General features: G+C 35.3%; 1 protein-coding gene across 1 annotated transcript; it reads right to left on the bottom strand.

Moving 5' to 3' along the window:
- Nucleotides 1–1615: 1615 nt before the first annotated feature.
- LOC107563604 (homeobox protein EMX1-like) lies at nucleotides 1616–10842 on the bottom strand. Its single transcript, XM_016248508.1, has 3 exons — nucleotides 10161–10842; nucleotides 3833–4017; nucleotides 1616–2223 (listed from the first exon to the last, which is right to left on the bottom strand). Exons 1-3 carry the CDS (start codon nucleotides 10507–10509, stop codon nucleotides 2056–2058), a joined length of 702 nt encoding a protein of 233 aa, XP_016103994.1. The 5' UTR covers nucleotides 10510–10842; the 3' UTR covers nucleotides 1616–2055.
- Nucleotides 10843–11395: the final 553 nt, after the last annotated feature.

Below are 11395 nucleotides of genomic sequence, written 5' to 3' on the forward strand. Positions count from 1 at the left end.
AGCACTTATATGTTTTGTGAGCATGTAAGTACACTATTATTAAAATCATTTCTGATTAATGAAACCCGTCTGCTTTTTGTGGTTGCTCAGGAAAAGCATCTTCTATTTAAGACATCAATAAATAAATCACTGCTAAATAAGGCTCATGCACTAATAATATCCATTCAATATAACTTAACAGTGGTAATAATAATGGAACAAAGGATAAATAATTTCCAAACAGTCATTAAGTTAAAGTTTTATTATCTAACAGCCTGCAGGAAAAAAAAAGTCAAACAAACGCATAACAAAAATTGGCTGAACAATGAAGACAAACAGATGGGATTACAGTGCTTTTCACCTTAAAGAAATCTGCTATGAAGTGCTACAAACCATTCTGGGTCTTGGAGGTTAGACTGAGAATATTTTGTGTTTTTGTGTTTTTAATTGAGTGAAGAAAGAAATGCAAGCACTTTCTAAGCTTCTCTAGTTCACTGATATTTGACGTCAGTTCAAGAGCCATCGTGGTAATTACGAAAGTAATTCTCACACAATACATGTCAAATCTTCCATAAGCTTTAACCCAGATGTAAAACACAAAATAACATTTTGGGTTTGGAGCTCAGATGCATAGAGAAGGAATAAATAAAACCATTTCAAATGTGAAACTGCACTAGTGATTTTCTAGAAAGACTCAATATCTGAATGGGAGGGTATTTCACCTCTTTAAATTGGCCTAGTTTGTAAAATAATGACACTTTGTCAAATACAAACATCCAGTTGTAAAGTATCACAACATTTCTTAGAAGTACATCTATGAGCAGTGTTGGGGCGCATTACAAGTAACGCGAGTTATGTAATCAGATGACTTTTTTCAAGTAACTAGTAAAGTAACGCAATACTTTTTAATTTACAAAAGAATATCTGACTTACTTTTTCAAATAAGTAACGCAAGTTACTTTTTTTTTCAATTTATTGACTGACAGCTCTCCTGTCCCCATGTTGAGAGAAATCAGAAGATGTTCCTGTAGTTCTAAAATAAATATGCATTCATTCATCTCACTCACAAAAAAAAACAGATTCAGTATTCCTCAAAATGAATAAAAATAATGCAACTCAGAATATGACGCGAACGTGCAATAATTAAATGTTAAACAACACAAATATCCTTTATGTATTTAATCCCATTCTATTAACCAATGCCTTTGCTTCTGACCTTCGATGATCCAGTTCAACCGTACTAATAAAGCACAAATTACTCTAGACGACATTTGTGTCTTTGTTTATTGCTGAGGTGTGTTGAAATGTCTTCTTCTGCATTCTACTGTACGGACGTAAGTGTACTTTCCCTTCAGCCTGAGGCTTATTCATTTCACTTTTGCTGTGAAAAGGCTTTTTTATATTTGCCAAAAATAGAACTTTTTAATTTGAAAAACAAACAAGCAAGCCCTGTCCAGATTTAAAAAGTAACGCAAAAGTAACATAATGCATTACCTTCCATAAAAAGTAACTAAGTATCATAATTAGTTACTTTTTTCATGGAGTAACGCAAAATTGTAATGCATTACTTTTAAAAGTAACTTTCCCCAACACTGTCTACGAGTGATATTTCATTCTCACACTGGATCGACCTATTGTTGTTAGACTGTGGCCATTGAATTTCTAACACTACAAAACATTTATCAATCTATGCATTAAGGTGGTTTTATTACCTTTGCCATCCAATATACTACTTTATGATGGAAATGTTCTGACTGATAATAAAGGAGCAAAAGAGAAGTGAAACCTTACAAAAAAAAAAAAACACACAAAAATGGAATGTGATCCAAAATGAAGAGGTCCATGTGTTTTGCATACAGAAGTCTTCCAGTCTTTGTGAGTAGTTCGGCTGCTGTCATCGTCCTTTCTTCTGTTGTGCGGGATCAGAAGTCAGCAGCGGACGGCTGTGACTCAGTTACTTAGTTTACAAGCCAAGTTCAATTCATGACAAAGTCTGAAGAATGTCTTGCTTTTTTGCGGCAGGGATCCGTCAGCATGACTGATGTTTATTACCCAGGATAGCGCAGATGTATGATATCAGTCTTCTGAAATGACGTCGATGTCCTCAGGGCTGCCCTGCTGAGTGGCCACCCTCCAGCGGCTCACATGCTGAGTGCCTTTCCTCTTCTGCGGCGAGTCCGGTGACTCTTCCTCCAGCTTCTGTCGCTTGTGTTTAGTCCTTCTGTTCTGGAACCAGACTTTCACCTTAACAAGAATGAGAAAGATAGGCCACTTTAATATATCAGCTTAAAACAATTACTTAGAAATATACTTTTTTTTTTTAATAATTTTTTTTTTTTAAATGGTGGGAAGCCAATCTTCCCAGTACTGTGTTTGCTATTAAAAATACGTTCCCAACACACTATTATGCCATATTTAAAAACATGCTTATGCCTGCTACTTATTTGAAATATGATTGACGTAATCTCTCAATCTGGTGAGGAAATCATATTTCATTTTACAATCTCTACTGCACGATATGTGAAAACGTATCTACTATGTGAGTTTGATACTGATAAAATAGTATGTTAAAAAGCATTCGAAATAAAGACAAAAATGTAAAAACAGAATAACTCATTTAAAAGATTCATAGTCTTAAACCACTAGTGAAAATGCTTCTGTTTAGCATTTTTATAATTAAAAACAATTTATTATAAATTATATTATCAGCTTAAAAAATTTGAAATAAAGGTGAATATCAGCACAAAAATTTGAACATTTTTCATTTAAAAACATATCAGAGAAAAACACTGTAACATCCAAAACAAAAGTATACAAAACAAAATAACTTCAAAGATGGCCTAAAAGTCTGAAACCACTAGTGAAAATGCTTTTCATTTTTATAATGTAATAAAAAATAATTGCAGATTGTGAGCATGAAAATTTGAATGAAGCATTAGCATTCAACATTTTAATTATAAATAAAAAAAATGTATTTAAAAATTTAGCAGAAAACGGATAAAACAGTATTTAAAAAAACATCCAAAAGTAGTTATAAATACAAAATAACTCATTTAAACGATTAAAAGTTCACTCGTGTAAATGGTTTGCATTTTTAAATAAAAATATTCAAAATGATATCATCAGCATGGAAGTAAACATTTAATTAAAAATTAACATTTGAAAAACGTATCGGAAAATAGAAAAAACAATACGTGTCCAAAATAATTTCTCTATTTTTTAGAGTTTTTTTGTTGTTGTTAGATTTCTTTAAAGAAAGTTGTAGATTTTTCTTAATTTATTCAAAATCCCACTATAAAATTGTGCACTTCCTAATTAACATGCACTCTCTCTCTCTCTCTCTTTAAGAAAATGTTACATTTTAATTAATTATACGTTTTGATTTAAAAGTTTCACAGCAGGTGTCCAAAAGTTGTCTAAAACCAGCAGTGCAGAATCTGACATATTTATTATTTTATGTCATAACATTTAATATATTATTAAATGTAATTATTACATTTAAATATTTTTTATTTATTTCCAGGTTCAGATTTTAAATCCCAGGTTTTCAAAGGTGCCTCAGAATTTTGGACCCCTCCGTATGTCACAACAGGTATTGCTCAAGCCTAGCAATCTTACACAAGCATGTATGTGAATGTATGTACAGACGATTGGGAGAATAACCAATTACTGCATGTTGTATACATGCTTTGGAATTTGTATGGCCTATCCCAAGGCAATGAATGATGAATTACTTCCATCCTGTGAGGAAACTAGAGTAAACGTGCGTTCATGTCGTGTGTGTGTGTGTGTGTGTGGTGGAATGCAGCCGTGTGCGCCGGAGGGATCGACCCTGATGCCTCTGCCTGCTTACCTGCGTCTCTGTCAGGCACAGCCCATTGGCTAACTGTTTCCGCTCGGCTCCCACCACGTAATGGTTCTTCTCAAAGGCACGTTCCAGCCGGAGCAGCTGCGAGGGGGAGAAGGCCGTGCGGATGCGCTTGGGCTTGCGAGAGAAGGGTCCGTGTAGCAGCAGGTTTTCCGGGCTACTGTCGTCACCTGGAGACAAGAAGCAATTATATAAAGAGTACATATTAATTAGGAAGTTGACAATTTTGTAGTTGCATTTTAAATAAATAAATAATCTAAAACTTTGTTTAAAGAAAAATCTGAAAACAGACTGTGAGAGCATTAGTCATAGTAAGAAGTAAAGAGTACATGTTAATTAGGAAGTGGCTCATTAGTGTGGTTTTAAATTAAAAAATGTTTTACTTTCTTTCAAAAATAAAGAAAACATGTTAATTAGGAAGTGCACAATTTTAAATAAATAAAGATCTAGAACTTTCTTTAAAAATAAAAAATAATAGAGAAATAAAGAGTGCATGTTAATTAGGAAGTGGATCATTAGCGTGGTTTTAAATTGTAACTTTCTTTAAAAAATGAAAAATACAGAAATAAAGAATACATGTTAATTAGGAAGAGAACAATTTTATAGCAGGATTTTAAATAAAAATCTAAAACTTTCTTTAAAATAAAAAAGAATACTAAAAAAATAGAGAAATTAAGAGTACATGCTAATTAGGAAGTGGACATTTTATAGCGGATTTTAAATGAATAAGTAAAAACCAAAACAGAGAAATTAAGAGAACATGCTAATTAGGAAGTGGACAATTTTATGGTGGGATTTTAAATAACTAAATAAAAAATCTTTTAAAAATCTAACAACAAACTAAAAAAAAAAATAGAATATGTGTTAATTAGAAAGTGGGCAATTTTATTTGATTTTAATTTATTACGTTTTTTCAACACATTCATAAACTTTTAAGAATTTAAATTGTGACTTAAATGTATAAATACATTTTCATTCAAATTTCAGTGTTACATTTTTAGTAACCTTCTGTTGACATCATGATGTTATTGCATTGCTTTTGAAATGTAACCGATTTTTATTTCATTCCATATGTGCATGGCATTACATGTGCATTCACAAAATTCTTTTAGAGTTATTTAGAATAATAAAGTATCTGTCCTATGACATTTCTTCATTTAGCAGATGCATTATCCAAAGGCTCTTTATGCTTTTAATAAGTGCTTTACATAGGCACAGCAATGCAGACATTAAGCGCAGGATTGCATGTCTTAATTGAGCCACATGAGTCGATTTGAATAATTCCAGGTTAGTTCCAGACACGGCTGATGTAAAGTGTGTTCCCACCGCATCATTCATACCAACCCAACGTCTCCGTGCATTCAGAGACGAGTCTTTAATGACTCATGAGCCCTCATCATATGGCATTATCCTGATTTTCATACAAATGCAAGGCTTTGAAATATTGCTGCTAAAATATAAATAGACATCCATGGTTGAAAAGATGTAAAACCATTGTGATGAATATCTTAATTGTCAGTTAAGCAAATCTGAATCCCTTACATTTGGTCTGATTATATTCAACAATAGGGAATGGTAAAAATTTAGTCTCCGTCAGTTTCAGGGCAAACATGATCTTTGCTCGACCCCAGACAACATCTGGAGGGCAGAATCCGTATGCCGTCTATCGCAAACACACAAAGAGAGAAAACCATTTTTCATAAACAAATGGATGTGTAATTTACATTAGTGTTTGGAGAGCTATGCTTGAAAGAATCTTCAGAAAGATGATGGTTGGTAGGCCACGAAGGCGGTCAACTGCATTTGCTGAAAGCATATTAACATATCAAATGGAAGTTATTAAATATATTCAGTCATCCAGAAAAACTTTCACAATTCCAAAGAGCAACTAAATCCTCTAGCCACAAATTTAGGCAAACTAATTTAACCCAAATCCAAATGGTTAGCCATAAGAGTTAAGTTTACACAGAAGCCATTCGATTTTAACACTCATCATCAAAGAAAGCACAATGATGGACCAGTTCTGAGCACAAAAGCTTACTAATGGCATCACCAGACGATGAAAAGCAGATTAGCATGAGGCTGTTCAGACTTTAAGTCTCTTTAAAAACTCCAAAACCAACCCTTTATCTGCACACAATAGCTTTGAACTGACTCCTTTCAGAGGAGAAGCAACTTCAACTCTCAGCCTCAAACACAGCAACTTGTGTTGCCTGCTTAATAATACGTCGTCTACACACATCCCAATACGGACAAAAAAAACACATTTTTGGCCAGTTGCAACATTTAGGGTGTTTGTTTCCATGCACAAAATGACTAGTTTGTATCGGTCTACGATGCAAGCCTTCACTAACAGAGACTTCCCAAAGGTCCTAATAATGTACGACCTTTACTTCAATTTTACTAAAAGGTGCATATTTTCTGTCACTGCACTGTCATTGACGACTGCTTTCAGCTGGCGTGCTGAAAACGCTTTGAACACCACAGGCAAAAACAATGGAGACATCTCCGTGCAAAAATGAGGGGAGCCGGGTGCAAGAATGTAAATAATGAGTTCTCGGCGGTTTGAAGGTGTTGAAAAGCCCTCCTTAAACCTTCCTTAAGGTGCGGTGAGCGCCAACCAACCAAAACCGACCTCAGTGTTAGTGGCAACTTTTTGAAACTTTCGAATCAAAGTGATTGGTGTTTTTGTGTGCGCTCAGCGCTCTCGGTCTGGCATCATCAGCATGTGTGGCATCACCTCGGCGTCTCTCGAGAGAGGTGGTGGATCAGACTGGCAGGCCAGAACACTGACTGAGACTCAAGCCTCCTGAAGAGCTGGGAGACCCTCCGGGGCTTTGGACTCAAACACACACTGGCCTATCCACGGCAAGAAAGCCCCCAACATGAGGAAAAGGGAACCAGATGGCACCCAGATCAGCTTTACTACCATTCCCTTGGCACAAACAAGCTTGGTCTTGTCAGTGCTGTTCTCATTAGAGGCAGGGAGAAGGGTGGCCTATAGTGGGAAAGAAAGAGACCGGACCCTTTGGTCTCTCCTACAGAATGTGTTCCCTGTGACGCTGCCTCCCTCCAGTTTTTCAGACTTGATGAAATAAAACACACACACAAATCACATATATATATATATAAAATATTATCATTATATTGTTACATTATTTTATTACATTATGCTTTGGAATTATGCTTTGACAGTCAACAGCACTAAAAGTCTGCTGATTACACTGTTTATATTCCTCCAATAAAATTACTGAATAAACATTACGTCATATATGTGTGTGTGTGTGTGTGTTACATGTATGTGTATATATGATTTAACTGATATTATCTGTTGTTATTATTACTACTATATGATCACATTATTATTACATTGTTACATTAATTACATTATGCTTTGGCATGAAACCAAACATTTTAATAAACTCGTCTCAAAATAATCCTTTTTTTTTCTATTTTTCAAAATGTCCAAGAAAATGATTTCAAATGATATTATGATATGTATAACACGTAAAAATTAATTCATAAAAATTGCCTACTGCTGATGACGTTGTTTATACGTCTATATATGTCTACACACACACACACACACACACGTATATATAGTTTGATTACACTTTTCGAAGGACTCTGATAACAGGACTATCAAATTATATTTGATTTTTATTTAGAATAAAAATGTTTTCAAGAAATTAGAAAAACAATAAAATAACTATTACTATTATTATATAATTATATATAGTGTATATTTCTTAACTGCTATTATATTAGCACATAGTATTAAATTGTTACATTATTTTACTACACTACGCTTTGGAATGAAGCCTCAAAAAATGAAAATCAACAGCGTTAAAGAGTCTGCTGATGACGGTGTTTATCCTTCCGGAAGATTTGTACTGTAACCTGATCGCACACAAATCTCAGAAAAGTGCATCAGTGTGGCACTGTCACAGTCTGTGAAACCTTCCCATAACACCAACCCCTGCTCATGTACGTATATATAGTTTGATTACACTTTTCGAAGGACTCTGATAACAGGACTATCAAATTATATTTGATTTTTATTTAGAATAAAAATGTTTTCAAGAAATTAGAAAAACAATAAAATAACTATTACTATTATTATATAATTATATATAGTGTATATTTCTTAACTGCTATTATATTAGCACATAGTATTAAATTGTTACATTATTTTACTACACTACGCTTTGGAATGAAGCCTCAAAAAATGAAAATCAACAGCGTTAAAGAGTCTGCTGATGACGGTGTTTATCCTTCCGGAAGATTTGTACTGTAACCTGATCGCACACAAATCTCAGAAAAGTGCATCAGTGTGGCACTGTCACAGTCTGTGAAACCTTCCCATAACACCAACCCCTGCTCATGTACAACAGCAGGCCGCTCTGAGATCCTGTTTACCTTGTCCCGCATGACGGATCCGAGGACATGGACACATCTCTTTCCCATTCAGGAAGTAGTAGAGTTAAAACCCATGGACACATTAGGGCTGACACTCTCCTCGATCGGCGATCCTTTCCCACCCAATCCCCACGGCTGCATTTAGTCTGGTCTAAACAGTGGTTTTCTAGGTTATTGGACACCATCAGTGAGTGGATCGGCTCTGTGTGTAAACAAAGAGGCTCTATCTGAACCCCCGGATCTGAGTAATAGTGACAACAACCTCTGACTTCCACCAATTACCTGAGCAATGCCCTCGAGGACTGAAGCAGCTCAGGACCCTCACAACAAATGTAGCTGGGCTTCCCATAACACCCCTCCAAGACCGGCCCGAGCTACTGATAGCTGCTTTAACAAATTGCCTGGTAAACAGGACCTTTCAGTATCGGTTACACTTTTTTAAAGGACCCTGCAAACAGGATTATCATACTACAATTTGATTTTTAATAGTAATAATAATAATAATGCATTTTTAAAGAAGTTTGAAGAAACAATCTCATCTCAAACAATAATCTCACTGAGATGGTGATACATTTACACAATTTTAAATCAAATTAAAATAAAGCTCTTAATTGAACAAACATTTCAAGGCAGATTTTTTTTTTGTTGGTATATATAAATACAGTCACCTAATAAACCCATCAAGTCCTTTTCCGATGAATTGCTTAAAATAGCAAACATATACCCATAACAGTATTATAAATGTTTGCATTTTATTATGGTCATTTTAAGAGCTGTAAATGTTTATGAGCGTTATAATAACCAGACATAATATAGCTGCATGAAGCAGACTGACCTCATACGAATTTCCACATGAACTAGCAATTCATTTTTATCCCCCGAAATAATGTAATTATTATAATTAGTTTATGTACCTATATCCTACGTTTTAAAAGACGATGTAGAAATACAGTGCATCTTTAAGAAGATAAACAAATATTTACAAAATAGTTCAAGTAGCAGTAAGATAATGTGGGTCCTTCGTTAAATATGTAGAAATACAGTGCATCTTTAAGAAGATAGATAAACAAATATTTACAAAATAGTTCAAGTAGCAGTAAGATAATGTGGGTCCTTCGTTAAATTGCACATATACAATTAGATTAGATGTTTAAATGATTAGATTAAATGTTAACATTTTTAACAAATATAATTCTAAAAGGCTGATCTAAGTTGAAGTAAAAACCCAATTAACAAGAGGCAGTACAATTATCTGTATTATCAGTTTATAGCCTACTTAAAATTATACTTACAAACTGCGATGTTTTAATAGCTTAATTAATTATTTAGGCTATTTATAGGCTATGATAATATTGTTCATTGAGGACTGAGAATATTTCAAACAAACAGAACAAAAACGATTTGAATCGACCGTTCCCTTCTTCTAAAATATAGCCTAAATATGTGATCAAAATAAACAGCGATCTTTCGAAATTTAACAATTATTATTTTGCAATTCGTGTTTATTGGATAGGCTACCGAGGTAAAAAAAATTGCGCTTCAAACAATTTAGTCTTCTTTTTTTAAATAACAGAAAACTCTATTGCACGGCATAATTTTTTCTCATGATTTTGATTTTTTTTTTTCGATAAAATCGATAAATAATAATAATAATAATCAGGACGATGTTAGGTAATAAAGGAAAATGTTGAGGTATTTATGACTTGTCCCGTGCGCATCACTAAGTAGGCCTACAATATTTTTTACAATAATAGGCTATTTAAATAAAACACTGAAATCAATACAAGCCTTTGAACAGCTCGACTACCTCACGCTTTCACTTCAGTGTTTCGATATTTTCTCTGCATCCTCGCCGGCAGCATAACTGAGCACAGATCCTCAGTCTCCTCCTTACCTTGGAATCGATGTCCCAGATATCTGTTCCTCAGCACCCACGGGTAGAAGTTCAAGGTGTCCCTCTGGTGAGGGCTGAAGAAGGGCTGTGTGGGGATCTGGAGGTGCCGCAGAGACAGGCCGGAGTTGCTGGAGTGAGTGGCCGGATCTGTGAACATCATCTCTGGGCTGCTGCTGTACAGTGTCCTGCCTGAGTTCTGGAAGCAGCTCCCAAAGGGAGAAGGATGGATGGATTCAGTAAACCTCAGAGCAGTGGGTCTGATGGGCTCATCCGCGGCGGCACTTGAGGAATTGGAGTCTTTACCAACGAGAGATTCAATGGTGAAGCACTTCTTATTGTGCTGGAACATTGTGATGGGTTATTAAAAAAAATACTCAGTCGATTAAATAGTAAATCAACAAGTAGGTCACTCTGAAACCGATGCTGGGGTGAACCCACGTTTCAAAAAAAGTCAAAAAGATAATATTTATATAGTCCCTCTATCATCCATAACTTCATACGGTTGCTTTAGTTCCTTAAATTTCGTGGGTTGCAATATACTTCCAATAGCTGTAAATAGACGTGTGAGTTCTGTCACCAGTTCTGTTCAAATTCATTCAGAGCTCATCTCATTCATGTTCTGGTCAGAGCAAAGCTCGCGCACCGTCGGCTGTGTCGTATGAAGCAGGCATCAGCTCCTCGGATGCAGGTCGCTGCGAGCTCTGATGATCGATGATCCGTCAGCTTGTCTTGAGCCAACTTCAATACCTGCGCGCGGAGCTCCGACGGCGAGGTGTGCAGCGCATGCGCATCGGCGAGAGCCGCACTCATTCGCTGTCAATTACAGCCATTTTGTGTTGAGTAAAGAAATTCTGGATTTGACCAGAAAGAGTTTAACAACAAAACTAAATCTATGAAGGGTAGACCTACATTTAAAATGAGACTGGCGAAACTTCAGAACTGAATCTTTCTGATGTCTTACTGATCATGCAGTTGGTTATGCTGTGCTAATTTGTTTCATTTTATTGCTTTATGATTACTATCTATCTGTCTGTCTATCTGTCTGTCTGTCTGTCTGTCTGTCTGTCTGTCTATCTATCTATCTATCTATCTATCTATCTAGCTGTCTGTCTGTCTGTCTGTCTATCTGTCTGTCTGTCTATCTGTCTGTCTGTCTGTCTGTCTGTCTGTCTATCTATCTATCTATCTGTCTGTCTGTCTGTCTGTCTGTCTGTCTGTCTATCTATCTATCTATC

This window comes from Sinocyclocheilus grahami, unplaced genomic scaffold, assembly GCF_001515645.1.
Source record: "Sinocyclocheilus grahami isolate Dianchi unplaced genomic scaffold, SAMN03320097.WGS_v1.1 scaffold880.1, whole genome shotgun sequence".
Taxonomy (NCBI): Eukaryota; Metazoa; Chordata; class Actinopteri; order Cypriniformes; family Cyprinidae; genus Sinocyclocheilus; species Sinocyclocheilus grahami.